The sequence below is a fragment of the Micropterus dolomieu genome, linkage group LG13 (assembly GCF_021292245.1).
Source record: "Micropterus dolomieu isolate WLL.071019.BEF.003 ecotype Adirondacks linkage group LG13, ASM2129224v1, whole genome shotgun sequence".
Classification (NCBI taxonomy): Eukaryota; Metazoa; Chordata; class Actinopteri; order Centrarchiformes; family Centrarchidae; genus Micropterus; species Micropterus dolomieu.
In genome coordinates this window covers 23,892,686-23,909,180 of record NC_060162.1, presented here as the reverse complement: position 1 = coordinate 23,909,180, position 16,495 = coordinate 23,892,686, and the positions used below count along the sequence as shown (strand labels likewise).

Below are 16,495 nucleotides of genomic sequence, written 5' to 3'. Positions count from 1 at the left end.
TCTGTTAGTATATGCTGTTTAAAGCCCGGTGCTATTTTTAACTTAAAGTTTGAACATTTCTAACTTGCAGGATAAAAACCTGCCACGCTCAAAGCAGCAGTATCACATGTTGCAGAATATTCCTTCTACTGAAAATAATCAGAAAATAATCAGAAAATGAGTCACTGAGTGCGCTGTTGAGACATTCCTAGAGGAAATACCAACTTTAAAGATTATCTATTTATTTCTTATTCATTTCTTTGTTTGTAGTTTCTGTAAATGTGGACAGGCTGGAGGCAGTACGTGATGCCTTCAGACATGCGTGGAAAGGCTATAAGGACTACGCCTGGGGTCATGATGAGCTCAAGCCTATCTCCAAGTCTTTTGGCGAGTGGTTCGGACTGGGCTTGACGCTTATTGATTCTTTGGACACCATGTGGATTATGGGCCTAAAAGAAGGTATTGTATTTCACTTATTCTCTCTCTTTGGGCTGGGTGTCATTTAAAATGTGTCAGTACTGTTGCTAAATATGATACTAATATAGAAACTACAAGGTTTCTGTTGAAGTTGTTTTAACTTGCCAGATGCCATAATTTGTGCTGCCCTGAGCAAATTTGAAATTGTTTGCTTCCACTCACATCTTTCCATTTTTTTTGGCTATCATAGTACATAAAGTACATCATTGTGCCATCTCTAAAATTTTTGCATTTGGTCTAAACAGACTTTAAAAGGGAAATCTGCCTATTTTACACAGCGCTTTCTGTCTGCAGGTGTTGGGGAGTAAAATACAAACTTAAAGAAGAGGCCAGAGTGAAATTTGAAGTAAAATTATATTATTGATATTAAATGTACTTAAAACATAACAGTAATTGTTTTATAAACTTACAATATGCTTATTAATCATTCAACTGCTTTATCATTGAACTTAAACCTCCTCGTCAGACTGCTCACTTTCTACAATCACCCTCTTCTGGCTGCCTGGTTCTGAAAGAGTCCTTGTGCCACAGCATCACAGCTTTTGTGGGATCAATGTTTTTATAGTCTATGAATCATTCTCCTTCATCTCTGGGACAGCAGGACCAATAGAAGATCTGACAGTGTGTCAGACACTGACGGGACCTCCAACTACCCAGCTAAAAGCTAAAAACACTCCTAGAACAACTAATTTTGTAATTAGCTCCTAACAGTAGCTTTCACGCTGCCTTATTATTTCACTGGGGTATTGTGCCAATCTGCTGGCTTGCTGCACTTTATGAACGTTATGGAGCAGATATGGTCTGCCTCTGAGCAGGGAAAGTTGGTGACAGACACGAGACAGAAAGACGGAATGATCTGTTTGTGAAAAGCCACGGCTGACATGCCGCAGCACACCGCTGGTTCCGGGTAAAGCCAGACCGCTATGTGAAAGCACACATGATTGCGGGATAAAAGCCCTTTCACACATAAAGCTGCAAACTTTTGTTTGTTGATTGCGACATAAATGCGTATATTCGTTCCGCGCTGATCTCCGTATGAAAGTGGCTACACTCTCACTCTCCCCTCTTTCACTCCCGACTCCTGTCGCCTGTCCCCTTACGCCCACCTCTTGCAAATCTACGGCAATCAAACACAACATGAAAAGAACATAAACAACAACCAATGAACGCCTAATCCGTGTGTTACACGATTTTAGATACCTTGGTACATCGGGGACCAATTTAAGTGCGACACACACAACCAACAAGAGCCCCATTCTGCTGCTAATTATTGTCAAATAGAAATTATTTGCTGAATATAATTACCTGCCAATACAGCCAATGTGGCGGGTAGCCTTTCAACATTTGACCACCAAACCACCCGCATGTGGTGGGTGGTAATTTTCATCCCTGGTTTTTACACAGACAGACACACACACACACACACACACACACAAAGACTATCTCTCATGCTGCAGCATTGTTTTCTTATTTTTATGTATTTTATTTACATGGTAAGTCCTTCAGTGTTATAGGAGTGCAATGCTAAATCAATGAAGCTTTCTTTTTAAAATTTTGACAAAGCCTCGGTCGGGGGCTGTCTCAGGAGTTTGTTATGAGACCACTTGATCATGTCACATGAGGCAAAACTCTCACATCAAATGGTTCATATGGGGTTCAAATCATATTTGGTCCACCTTATTAAATTAGAATCATAAAATGTAATTCTTTAATTTTTTTCTGTTCCCACTCATGTACTCTGCCTCACACCACATAGAGTTTGCCGAAGCAAAGGACTGGGTAGAGAAAGAGCTCTCCTTCAGCAAGAATGTGGATGTGAATCTTTTTGAGACAACCATCCGTGTGCTTGGGGGCCTGCTGAGTACCTACCATCTAACAGCAGACCAACTCTTCCTAGAGAAAGCTGTGAGTCAAGTCAGAACAGGCATTCTTACTGCCCTGTTTTCTTCTGTTGTCTAGTTGTTTTAGAACAGCAGTCTAGGGCTGTGAGTTTTTCAAGGAATCAGGTTCACGGTGCCTCCTCCATCTCACTTTAGTTGTAAGTTATAGTGACTTCAGATTTGTTGATGTGTTAGCATTGCAGGTCCATTTCATTATAAATTGAATGATACTTAACTCTTACAAGACAGAAAAAGTAATTTTCCCCTATATTTCTTCTCTCCACTTAAAGAAAGATCTCGGGTCCAGGTTGATGCCAGCCTTCAAAACTCCCTCAAAGATCCCGTTCTCAGACGTCAACATTGGGAAGGGAACAGCCCACCCCCCTCGATGGACGTCAGACAGCACGCTGGCTGAGGTCACGAGCATTCAGCTGGAATTCAGAGAGCTGAGCCGCCTCACCCAGGACCCACAGTATCAGGTCAGGATACAAGGCAGTACTTAATAATGAGCGCTATTGTGTCTGTGTAATGATTTTAATTTGGTATTACTTCCAGTTCTCTGAGATGGACTGAAATTTTTCTGGGTTCAAATAGAGGATTTCAGTAAACACATTAGGTGCAGCTCGCAAACACTTGTATAATTGAAGTGACAAGCATGAGCTAGGATTTTCTTTAAATCCATCATGTCATTTATGAGCGATTCCACAAACCAGAGCTTGCATCTGAAGATGAACACTGACATGAGCTTGAAAAATGTCTGTCATAAACCGAGCAAGCCCTGTGAGACATAGCTTTTGATGAACCCAGTTTCATCAGTGTGAAATTTTCAATATATTTCCCAATGATATATTGCTTAAAACATAATTTTTGAAATCTAGTGGGTTCATTATCTCATGTCTAGACATTAATGGTCATATTTTTTTTTTTTTTTAACCTTTCCAGGAGGCTGTGAATGAGGTAATGAGGCTGGTCCACAAGCTGCCGGGCAAACAAGACGGTCTAGTGCCCATGTTCATCAACACCAACAGCGGCCAGTTCACCCACAAAGGAGTCTTCACACTTGGTGCCAGGGCAGACAGCTACTATGAGTACCTGCTCAAACAGTGGATCCAGGGGGGAAAGACGGAAGACGAGTAATTCCAGCTTCTCATTTCTGTGTCAATTTTCTGTGATTGTGAGAGAAAACACTGGATTAAAAGCTGCAACAACGGAGCCATAGAAAAGCAAACTTACTGTATGTTCACAAAGTCAGACTCACTTAAGATGAAGGATCCTAACAATTAATGCAGAGACATATTGGAACTTTACTGAGGTTGAAAAAAACACACATGTTGAGGATAACATGACATGACATGTACACAAACAATACAAACTAATATGTACTCTATAATACTTACATCTGTAACATTTCCTGTTTGTTTTGTCCAGCCTGTTGGAGGACTACCTTCAGGCCCTGGAGGGAGTGAAAAAACACCTTGTGAGACAGACGGGGCCCAGCAGATTGACCTTTATTGGAGAGTTATCCCATAACCGCTTCAACCCTAAAATGGTAGAAATACTCACCAGAATTCAGAACATGAAATAATATCCATAGAACCTCAAATGGTGTGTGATGTTGTATATTATATGTATATTTCGTGGCCTTCTGTGTTTTGGAAGTACCAAACACAGCACAAGTGCCACTGATTGTCATAGGGTATCTCACACAGTGCCAAAAGTCAATGAACTCACATCCACAGACAGTGACCGCCTTGTTCAATCAATCTGCCTTTGTGCTTTACAGACTTTTCGCTGTACAGACTCATGTCCAGTCAGTCTTTCTCTCTATCAGCCAGCCCAATCAATTCCAGCTTTCGTCATTATCTCCCAACATTTCTTAGTCTCGTCCTTCCTGATTGTACCTCTCTTGTGACTCTACAGGACCACCTTGTGTGCTTTCTGCCAGGAACTTTGGCGCTGGGGGCCCACAACGGCCTCCCAGAGGACCACATGGATCTGGCCGTGCAGCTCATGGAGACATGCCACCAGATGTACAAACAGATGGAAACTGGGCTGAGCCCAGAGATTGTGCACTTCAGCCTACAGGCCAGTGACGGGCGTGACGTTGTTGTCAAGGTGAAGCTAATAGCAGATAGGTGGCAGTCATGCATCATCTTTTTATCCTTTTTTTTAATCCTCAAATATTTGATTATATCTTATCATGTGACAACACTGAAAAATGACACTTTGCTACAGTGTGAAGTAGTGAATGTACAGCTTGTAGAACAGTGTAAAGTTGCTGTCCCCTCAAAATAACACACAGCCATTAATGTCTAAACCTCTGGCAACAAAAGTGAGTACACCCCTAAATAGAAAAAGTCCAAATAGGGCCCAATTAGCCATTTTCCCTCATGTGTCATGTGACTCGTTTGTGTTAGAAGGTAGCAGGTGTGTTAAATGTGGTGTTATCGCTCTCACACTGATCACTAGGAGTTCAACATGGCACACACATACAGTTTAGTCTATATAATGTGACTGTTGCTGTAAAGGTTCATTTCAAAGTCAATTTAAACTAAAACCAAGAACATTGCTCTGAATAGCAGCTGACTTTTTAAAAGTGTTAAGTAATTGGACAAAACATATAAGGGAGCAGTAATGGTGGAACCTTTTTTTTTTTTTTTTTTTTTTATTGAAATGTTTTTGGAAAGTCAATGGAAGAGTATTTGGAAGCACCTGATACATCTATCTATTGAGTGCACTTTCTGTAATTAAAAAATAAGCTAAAGTAACCAAAAAGAGTGAGAGCCACTACTGATTGTTTAGTGAGCCTGTGTAATAATAATTGAGTGAGCCTCCTGAATAAAATTTTAATTAGCTAGTCACAGGAGTTGTGAACATAACCGTCCTCGGCACTAATTTTATTTTTCATTAACTGCTTTAGGTTTATCAAAGCATCCGGTGTTTTTGTACTTGTCTCCACTGCTGCCTTCATTAAACCTCAGATATATGTATGAAACGTTTTAAGCATTTAGGAGCTCATTCTAATTCTTGGATTAAAAACTAAGGAAACGGACATCAGATTATAAAGGCTTTATCCATTTATTTCTCATGAGTAATTCAGAACTAACCACTGTTGGTAATGGGGAACACTGTAAACACCACCACCAAAACTATGGTTTTACCCAAGGTTGCACATCCTTGGGTGTTTAGATTTCAATACACAGATGAATGTACCTTCAGGGTTCAATAAACAGTAGACTCTTATTCACATAAGAAAAAGGCCAAGGTAAAACAAAATTGGATACTGTGCATTAAAAGAATACTCCAGTAAAATGATCAAATTATGATTAAAAATCATCCTCTAAAGCTCATAAAAAGGTAAAGGTTGTTCCAGAGCCTCAGGCCTGACTCACTGGTCGTTACTGCTGACTGTTTTATTCAGCAGCTGAGGGATTATTTGTATAGCCAGGCTTTATGTAAAATCATTAATTCATTTATTATATTTTTTATTTATTCTGTTATTTACTTAAAACTAGTAGACAAACCTAGTAGACCATAGTGCCCCCATAAACTGAATTCTAGAAGGATGAGGAGAGTCGCATCTAGTTTTCAAAACATCTGTTTTTCTTGATTCTGAACAATTTTATTTCTTCCTTTTTGTTTTTTTACGTTTCCCTCAAAGTGCTATGAAGGAAGCATCACGCGCTCACTGATGCTGCTGTCTCAATAAGATGTTTGGGGGGGGGACATTTTAATTTTTTGTGGGAATTCCTGGTTGAATAAGAAAAATGATCCTAATATAATCCTTTGTATTACTTTAATGTTTACTGACAAGTTCTCCTTTATCATCCAGCCTGCAGACAGACACAACCTGCTGAGACCAGAAACTGTGGAAAGCCTGTTCTACATGTACAGATACACAAAGGACACCAAGTACAGAGACTGGGGATGGGACATACTGCAGAGCTTCAATAACTACACTAAGGTACGGACAACTGACCACAAACCAGCATGAGTTTAGTATAGACCTATTTACCATACCTTTTTATTATCAAGGCAATTACTGTACATAATCAAGCCACATTACCTCTGATAAGCTAACAGGCTTATTGGTGTTAACTGCAATTAGCAGAGTACTTTCTAGAGTTTTGTAGCCATAAACCTCCTGATCAAACACCCCCACTTCTGCAGGTGTCTGGTGGCGGCTACACGTCCATCAACAATGTCCGTGACCCCGTTAACCCCAGGCCCCGGGACAAGATGGAGAGTTTCTTTCTGGGTGAGACGCTGAAGTACTTGTATCTGCTCTTCTCTGACGACATGGAGCTGCTTAGTTTAGACAAGTATGTCTTCAACACAGAGGCTCATCCTCTCCCCATATGGCCCTCTCCACCCAAATGATGTCAGCACACAGGAGATATCTGAAGAGATCAGGCCCACAGAGTCGTGTGTAAGACTGTTATTGCCGCTCATTAGGCGCGTCTCTTAAGCAACCGTCCACGCCGGACTGCTGTGTTGAGCAGTAAAGCAGATCTGTGCCGTCCACCTGTACCTTTTTTATACGTGTCTTTGTGGAGGACTTTATTTTGTTGTTATTTTTCTCCCTTTTCTTTATTTTTCCTAAGGAAAAGGTTTGTGTTGGAGCTGGTCTCTAATGTAAAAAACTTTTTAAATATCTATTCTGACCGGAGACAAGAAAAAAGATCCAAGTGTGAGGGCTTTATTAATTGGTGAGTGGAATAGTTCTTGTATGTATGTGGTAACAACAATCATGCCATTCCTGAGTTTCTCTTTGCCATGTGAGGTGAGGAGTTCACAAATTCAGATGTTTGAAGGTGCAGTAGCCAACAAAGGAAATCTGTGGTGCATGTTCAGCTAAATTATATTTAAACAGATTGCTCTTGTGGTGGAGTATTATTTCTAAAAGTCTTTACTTTGGCAACACGCAGTGCACTTGTTCTAGGATAAAAATGGCACAAAAGAAGTGGGGTTTTTTTTAAATCCGTTTTGGGATGTCTGTGTTAAGGAGCAGTGGGCAACTGCAGTGCAATGTTCAGGGACCAGTTTCAGTTCTGAAGCTAGTGCCTTGCTAAAAAAACAAATGCAGACTATTCCTAATACCTAACGTGCGTGTATATAATGAAATAAAGACTTTATGACTAGCAAACTAGCCATAATCCACCAAGTATACAACTGCAGTTACAAAAAAACTTTTATTTGTGATGTATAGTACATCTAAGCCTGTTTGGTGTGTGGATGCCTGTCTTTACTCCGTCCCAAACCCCTTTTTTTTTTTCCTGCTATCTGTTGAGTCAATCTTCCAGGTGGCTCAATAGATTCCTATTGCAACTTTTTCAGACTGCCATTTTCTGGCAAAAATAGAGTTTACCCGATGAAGGTTTTCTTCTTTTGAGACCACCACTAAAACACTGTCACAAAGATGGTTAAGGAACTGTGAAGCCCCAGAATGCATTGCACTTACATTAACTTAAAGCATTACTTATTGGACATCACTGTAGCACATGTAGCACTGATTCTTTAAATACTGAAAGTTTAAAAAGTTAAAGATGATGCTTACTGCACGTTCACACCGGTTTGTTTTTTTGGTTTTGTTTTTTAAGGGAAATGTGATTGTTGTTACTGGGATTCCCGTAGTGTGACTGACAGAATAGTCTTGGGTTTAAGTCATGCTTATATGGCGAAAAGGTTTGAAAGTAAAACATTTATAAAGGTCTATTGAATGAATAAGTCCTTAATGATTTTCAGCTAGAGCTGGACACATAATGACATTTTGTTGTATTGATGAATGTATACATCTGTGTTTTTAGATTTTTATTTTTTTTCATTCATCGTTACATGCACTCTAATTTCTCGGCTCATTCTGGTTTGGATTAAATTTGGTATTGTATTCACACTGCACATTCCATTATATGAAGGGGAATAAATCAAGGCTGCCATGCAGTCTTAAAATTTGCAGTTGCTTTGAAGTTTGATCAAAATAACTAACTCAGTACATTACCATTTCCTGTGTCAGGGACAATATACTCGCAGCTGTTCATTCATCCTCGTTTCACAGGCGACTTGCTTAAGAAATGAAGTTTGTTGAATTGTTTTCTTCATACTTGAAGGAGTTTGATTCATTGCTGTTAAGCAATCCCTGACTCCCCGTCAAATGTGATGTAGAGCAGTGTGGGAGCTCTTGTTTTCCATACTCTTAACGTTGACAAATCAATCTGAAGGACCTATCCGGGGTACTGTAGGTGCTGCTTTGAAGATGGCAGGATCCACATTGTTATTCTACAATCACTTTCGATTCTGGATAATTTTGGATCGGTTTTTCTGCCGTCAGTGGTTTAAAACAGACTGTCAATTTCATGTTTTAACAGTTTCATTTTGTTAATGAACTTCTACCAGACAGCCATATACTGACCCACATCTTTGAATGTGCACTACATTTGCCAATGCTCTGCTGTGCCTATTGAAATGTATATTATGCTACAGTGGTTTCTGTTATTTTTATTGCTGCTGTATCAGTGGTGTGAATTTGTGAAGTGCTATGAGTGAAAGTTAGACTTATGTCTTTATGTATTTTTGCTTTGGTTGGGTGGATGACAAAAGAATATGGGTGTAAATATTTTGTGTGAGTTGTTTCTAACTTGTCTACTGAATCCAACCTGTGTCTGCTGATTACTGAGCCCTTTCTGGTTTTAACATTCTATATGCCATCTTGTCAAAAAAAGTTTCTGCTTTAAGAAGGTAACTTTTTGTTTTGACACTTCTTTTTACAGTGGTTGTATTTGTATTTTTCATGGCAATCCGTCCAAATGGGAACCTCATGGTGGCGCTAGATGAAAGGTCAGGGGATCACCAAAGTCATTACGATATATCTTCTGGAGACCATGCATGTCTCTATAGAATATTGTGGCTACCCATCAAATAGTTTTTAAGAAATTTCAATCAGGACAAAAGTGGTCAACCTACTGACCCACAGGCCGACGTTGCTGCCCACAGAGCCATGTTGTTGGCGTGGATAAATGTGACCAGACATAAGGTCTGACTCCTGTTTAATTTCTATATTCGCTCACATGCTGTGGGTAATTTGTTTTGCTGGAGTTCAATCCTGTAAGCATCTGGCATTAATGACAGTTTATGTAGACTGATGTCTGATAATTGAGTGATTTTTCTTACCACAAGGGGGAAAAATGAAATTGAAAAAGCTTTTTTGTGAGGACATCTGTATTACAACTTGAAATTGGTTCATTCACAATGTTTAATGGTTTATTAAGCTAATTTATTAATCTTTCCTGGTGCATACAATGATTAAATAAGATATTTATTACAGTGCTATCTTAGGACGGTGGAGCCACAAATGCATTTAAAAGTTTATCTATTAGCCTGAGTGTTTGTATGACCACATCCAAACCAAACTAGACCTGTAAAGGAAGCGTTAGTGCTGTCATTAGGTCCTAACATCTAGTGTGGGTGGTTTGTGTGACTTTCACAGAAAAACAACTCTGGGTACTTTTTAAATACATTGCTGCCTTGTAAAATTGCCACCATATTTACAGACTGAAGTCCATCTCTGAAAGTGGCTGCAGATGCTTAATTAGAAATTCCAGTAAAAGCTAAAGCCATCCCATCACCAGATAAAAACGCATTAGATGAGAAAACCAAATTGAATCACACTGTGGAAATTAGCCATACCTCTTAACCAAAGTGAGTTTGATTTGGCAAGTGTAATATTCTCAACTTAATTTATACACAACTATATCAGCCAGAAATGTTTCACACTTTAAAGGTTAGGGCAGGTGTTATTCTATATTTTTAGTTGACGGACCTATGAAAAGACAAAAATCTACAATGTGTTCAACTTCCCCATCTCCACCTGAGGATCTTCAATAATGCTCATTAATATATAGTTTTTAACAAATGTTACTCAAACAGGAGGAAATAGAAGATTTATTAGGGACTATGTTCAGTGGCGAATTAATACCAACTTTGTGATCTAGTCAATATTTACTGCAGCAGGACAGTATGTGGAGGGCAGAATTTATGATAAAAAAAAAAAAAAGCAGCTTTGTTTTTGTACTAGAACTATGTTCTGTATCCACAGAGGATATGGAATCTGTGATGTCAACACAAAAATCACCAGAAAAGACTCCACTACATTTAATAACAGTGCTGTAGAAATAAAAATGCAGTGAATGTCTGGGTCTTCACATTGGTCAGATACTGTGCTCTCTCCATATAATTACCTCTGTTATCTGTGGCAGAAATCAGCCTTTATGTCAGTTATTCCTGATCAGTGTTTTGTGTTAAGAGGCTGACTGTAGCCAGAATGATAAAAGACCAGAAATAACTAATTTAGCTCCACGGTCAGCTCCCACAGAAGCTGTTTAAATTCACTCTGCTTTGTCATTTCTTTTTCTAATTATTTCACGGCTGATTCTTTGACATTAAAGTGTTTTTTTAAAGGAAATTGAGCAGTATAATCCCTTTTTTGATATATATATGTAAAAGTAGTCAAATTGATTCTTGAGGTTGGATTGCGAAATCTTTTTTAAACACATGGAGGGTGTAGGCTTTAAAAATACAGTATGTGTTACTGTACAAAGCATTTTGTCCTATTCAACTCTTGTATTAGCTGATTGGCCGAATCTTCCACTTGTGATGATTATGGCAATTATTATTAATGTGATTATTACTGAATCCAAGCCATAGCAAAATGACAACTCTACTATTTTACATGGATATGGCAGACATGTAAAATAGTGCCTGCGGGGGTTCCTGCTTCATTGACTTTGACCCTGGGTCAGGGACCAAAGACATGGATCAATATTGTTTTTGCTAGTACAATTGATTAATTGAGCCATGCTAGAAAAAAACATCTTGACACAGCGAGTCTCGAGTCAATAACCCTTCTGCATATTTTGAAGACATGCTGACATCCAGGGTATATATTTTAATTTTGGTAATTATTCAGTTGCAGCTTTTATATAAAAACTAATGAGTTCAGTTTTGAGAGCTGACGCAGATTTAGCGGTTTCTCGTTTTTGTCTGTACATTTTCATGGTGTTTTGTATGCAAAAGTGTCTTATCTGCCATTTATCAAATCCACATTCACTGTACAGATGACTGATTGAGCACTTGGTAACTCAAGTTGTGGCTTATTGCAGTGTTCACCAAATTCAAACTTTCTTTCTGCAAACAAATTTTTAAATAAAGCTTTCCAATGACTGTTTTGACTGTTTTGGACTTTATCTTATTCTGAATAGTTTGTTTTTGGTTTTTTTTCTTTAGAAGAGCCTGAAGAAGATTCAAAGCTTCAGTATGCTTCAAACAAAGCCACGTCGTAGCCTCCTCCTGGCTGCACCCCCTCGACCTTCCAGATCTTTATGTATGTCTTTGTAGTCTCCACACAGTGAATTGTACAAATGCTGGTAACAGTGCGTGGCATTAATGGTTCTGCACTCTTTTATACAAAGGCAAAGTATTTTTGTTAAAAATGTTTAAGGAGCAAACCCTGCCTGTACGTTCACCCCAGTGCACAGCTGGCCTGTTTCTGTTTTTGAAAGTTACAAAAATTGTTGTATGCCACCCTGATGGAAAGGGTTTCAGACACTCTTAGACGGTCGTACAAGCACTTCTTTGAAGCATATTGAGGCTTCAGAAAGCAAACCGTGGCTGTCACATGAATGTCATCAGCATCACATAAACTATGGTGTGCAACTTTTGTGTACTCTTGGTCGGGGTCTGTTTGTAATGGTTTGGAGCCCCTTATCTCCAATTAAAAGAAATCTAAATTTATACAGCAATATTTTAGACAAAAGCTTTCTTCCAAATGTGTTTAAACTTTCTGGGGAAGGCCCTTTCATTTTCATCATGACAATGCTCCTACTGCACAAAGCCAGGCCCTTAAAGAAATGGTTTTCCCAGTTTGGTGGGGAGGAACTTGACTGGTCAGCAGAGCCCTAACCTCAACCCCACCCAACACCTTTGGGATGAACTGGAATGCCAACAGTGAGCCAGACCGTATCACCCAAAATCAGTGTTGGACCTCAATATCTGCAGCCAGTTTCCGAAGCTTTGTGGAAAGCCTTCCCAGGAGAGAGGAGGTGGTTGTAGCAGCAGATTAATGGCCATAGTTTTGGAATGATATGTTCAGCAATAACATGCTAAAACCCCAGCTGCTTTTGACTGAAGGCTAAATACTAGATATTGTCAGTACTCCAACACCAGGGGGCAGCAGAAACCATCCATCACTGTCTACACTAGAATAGAAACATGAAATAATGAAAGTGGCTTACACTTGCTCATTAATGCATAAAGCAGTGCTCTACCAGGACATGTTTCTCATCTTCAAATTGAGTGCACACGTAGAGTCTTTGCAGCAGGTACAAAAGCGTGATGATGAACATTAAAAAGAGAAGACTCGCATATGCTGCTGGTGCAATACAGTGCATTATATTGCACCAGCAGCATATGCATGAAGTCCCCTCATACATTTTTTTTCTTTTTAAAATCTTTGTTGTGTTTCTACCTAAGAACTCCTGCAGACTAGCATGACTCGTGCAAAACTGTTTCCAAAGGACAAGACAGTATTGACATCTGTCATTGCTGTTTCATTCAAATTAGCAAAGGATTTGCAGGTTGCTTGCTTGTTCAGCAACATGTCCTCATACACACATTTAATGAGTTAATACTGTTTAAGAAGGAGTGGAGGGTTTACACATTAAAAATGTGATATTTATCAATAAATCAACACTGATCAATATATAAAAAGACTAACTGTACTGTGTGTTTCACTGAGTCAGGGCTGTGGTGAAGTCACTGCCGCTGTGCTCAAGCAAAAATGAAAACTGACATAGAAATCCACATAATAACACAGGAGGCCATAATAATAGTCCAAGCTGCTGGTGAAGTGTGTGACAGTGTTGCCCCCTGCATCCCACTTTACAGTCTAAAAAAAAGCCTCCTGACATTTATTGCACAGTCTGTCTGCATGTGCAGCAACATGCAGAGTGAGCCTTTATAAGTACAGTACAGTAGAGACATAACAGTAGAGTCATTTCAGCTGTATAGAATGTGAAAACTGTGATCTTATATCTGAAATTGTCATATGTTTCATGTAACATGAATATATGTAATCTATTTTTGACTTCATATAAAGATGAACTAACAAACATGACAAGCATAAGGCTCTAGTTATATAGCTTATGATCTGAAAATATCATAATTGGAGAGTTTGATTTACAGATTTAAAATGCAGTTTTCGATTAGTTACCCAATCACTGATTGTAAAGTTTTCACATTATTTTAATTTCCCACATTTTTATATTCTCTGTATAGTTTTTCTTTGTAAGTGATGGTCAGTAGGTCTAGTGGGCCCACTGACAGCTGTTGGAGACCAGTTAGAGAAACAATTCACCAGTCAGAGTTTAGCAGAATAAAGTCTGTTTACATGTGTTGGGGAATACTAAATACAACATAATACTGCATATGTGTAAAAAAACAAAAAACAAACAAAAAAAAAACTGTGTGAAACCTTTTGTGACAGTGTCGGTTTGGGCTGAAGACTACAAGTTTGAAAATCTGGGGGTGTGGAGTTAGAAAGAAGTGAGATCTTACCAGATCGCCCCTCTCTGTTTGAGGCTAGCTCCTCAAGGCCACTCATATCCCCAACCAAAACATAGGTGGTTAAGTTGCATTGTGGGTAATGTAGGCACCAGGTTTTGACATGGAAGATGGATGTGTGGAATATTTCTGATAAGTTGATAACTCTGGCTCTGCATACATTTTGTCTGTCCATTGTAAGGCTGACGTGCAATGCTAAAGTGGTGGAGTACTCTTTTAAGAATGGGGACATACTTTTCTTATATAGCCAATTAGCTACCACACTACATTAATAATGAAATAGCAACAGTACGATGGTAAGAAGCGTGTATGAAATAGACACTGGTGGAGAAAAATTCCCCTCCCCCAAAACCCCACATACAATACCAAGAACATAACCTCTGTTTCCTCAAGGAGTGTGTCATTTCCTGGTTTTGAGCGTTATCCTGGCTTTGATGATCCAATAATGTTTACATGAACACGCGAAACCTGGTTATGTGTGCAGTCGTGTTTTAAAGTCCCAGTCACTCTATTTTGTGCCAACAAAGAATGCTCCGAAACCTGCATAAGCTGTTATCATGCCACTGTACCTGGCTTCTTTTGGACCGTGCTAAGGCCTTATCCAGGTTACTGAAAGCCAGGATACAATGTTTACAGGCACAAAACATAACCAGGACACTCCTGATTTTTACTAGGAGACTTGACTTGACGTGAACTTGACATTAAATTTGGAACTTCCCAACATCTTGTTTTCTGATTTTGTTTTTTTTTCATAGTGTGGCTTTTATTTAGGAATGTGCTTTCAATAAATGTTAATATGGACATGATCTCAATAGTGAAATACATTGTTTAAATTTGATTAAAAAATGAATGCCAATCAACCAACAGAAGAACATCTACACTGAATAATTTTGCATTGATCCCATTAGGGTTTTTAGCTGGTACCAGTGTGGGATTTACTGCTACAGCCAGATGCTTTAGACTCAAATGTAATCCAGCATTCTTTAAATCTTCTGTGCATAATTATATTTGGGTGTTTCTCAGGTTTATGTATGAACAATTTGAGGGATACTGGCTGGAAGTAGTAGTCTGTTGGTTGGCTCTGAGAGTTAGCCTGAGGCTTCAAGCTGCATCTCTCTCCCGAAAGAATATGAAGAATAAGTTTTCGGGACTAATTGTTGCCCTAGGGGGAATTTAGACAGATTTTCACCAGCTGTCAGTAAGCTTTTTGCCAACAAATTGGGTCGAAAAAGTCTTATGAATGCTTCACTTTCCATGTTCAATTCAATAAAATTTTATTTATGTAGCACCAAATCATAACATGCATACAGAGCACCGTAATCTTTTAATATTATTTACAGAGACTAACCAATTCCCAACATGAGCAAGCACTTGGTGACAGAGGCAGAAACCTTGAACCGAAACTTGACTCAGGGAGGCTGGCCAAAGGCCTCGACCAGTTGAACGTGGGGAAAAGAGAGAGCTGAAGGAAGGAAAACACACAGTATAGTCCGATGCAAGTTCAACATAGAAATGCAAAATAATAGCAATGGTAGTGGTAATAATACAAATATCAATAGTAATAATAATAATAATAATAATAGGATTAATAATTAGGGATGTACCGAATGTTCAGCCACCGAAATTAATAGGCCTAATATGTCAAATGGCCCAAGAAATTTTACCGAACAATTACGTTGAAATGTCAGCAGCATTTTAAAGTGTCAGAGAAATCGCTGTTTGCAGGCACTGTTCTGCGTAACTGTCTCCTTGCACATCCACTCCATCTGTGACTGACTTCTTAGAAAAGATAACAAACGGTCTGGACTGGTTTGAGTGTTTCTGTCACTCGTTTGTGAGAAGGCGATTAAGCCAGCCCCAACTAAATTCGGAGTACACACATATTCAAGCCTTTGTGGTAAATCCACTGAAACAGCCCAGTGCGAGATGACAGGCAGGTTAGCGACTTTATCCTGTCATTTTCTCTTTACAAAGACAAGTGTTGCAGTGGGAGAGTCCTACCTGAACAGAGGCTGAGGAGAACCACATACAACATTATTTATCAAATTGGCTCGGACCTACCCCCCATAGTCTCTCCTGTGCACCTTTATGTTACTCTTTAAAGGTGGTGTCTGGGACTCTCCCAACTCTTAGTCCGAACTAAAGAAATATTCCGAATGAGAGGCAAAAAGTGTTCAAAAACACTTCTAGATGGTTAGGAGTTGGCATTGCTTGGTTATAAAAGGTCATAAGCCAAAACATATTGGGAATGAGTGGCCTAAATATTTAATTTGGATAATATGTTACACAATAAACCCAAACTGATTACGCTACTAAAATAACTTAATATTCAAATGTTTAAAAGAAAGAGACCTAGTGTGTTTTATTCTAAAGGCAGGTGTGACCGTTTGTTTTGTTTCTTTCTCTATGGGCTGTCTGAATGTTGTTAATATATCCTCTCCATCTTCTTCTCTTCAGATGTCTTCTCCCTTCCACCTCAGTGTAGGATGATCCATGGGTGGTGTAGTCTCAGTGAGCAGGGCGACTTCTCTGATCAGTGAGGGGTT

General features: G+C 39.1%; 1 protein-coding gene across 3 annotated transcripts in view; it reads left to right on the top strand.

The window, feature by feature from the left end:
* man1b1a (mannosidase, alpha, class 1B, member 1a) overlaps positions 1-16,495 on the top strand; it is a 27,123-nt gene extending 10,628 nt beyond the window's left edge. Inside the window, exons 7-16 of one of the 3 annotated variants that reach the window (XM_046066332.1) lie at positions 250-438; positions 2,213-2,361; positions 2,627-2,815; positions 3,279-3,469; positions 3,765-3,885; positions 4,257-4,451; positions 6,169-6,300; positions 6,507-6,594; positions 11,616-11,712; positions 16,407-16,495. In XM_046066332.1, the coding sequence (XP_045922288.1) occupies positions 250-438; positions 2,213-2,361; positions 2,627-2,815; positions 3,279-3,469; positions 3,765-3,885; positions 4,257-4,451; positions 6,169-6,300; positions 6,507-6,594; positions 11,616-11,671 (1,310 nt within the window). In that variant the 3' untranslated portion in view covers positions 11,672-11,712; positions 16,407-16,495. Of the gene's footprint in view, positions 1-249; positions 439-2,212; positions 2,362-2,626; positions 2,816-3,278; positions 3,470-3,764; positions 3,886-4,256; positions 4,452-6,168; positions 6,301-6,506; positions 11,553-11,615; positions 12,076-16,406 lie in introns of those variants that run through there. The other 2 variants (XM_046066331.1, XM_046066330.1) reach the window with 2 other exon arrangements.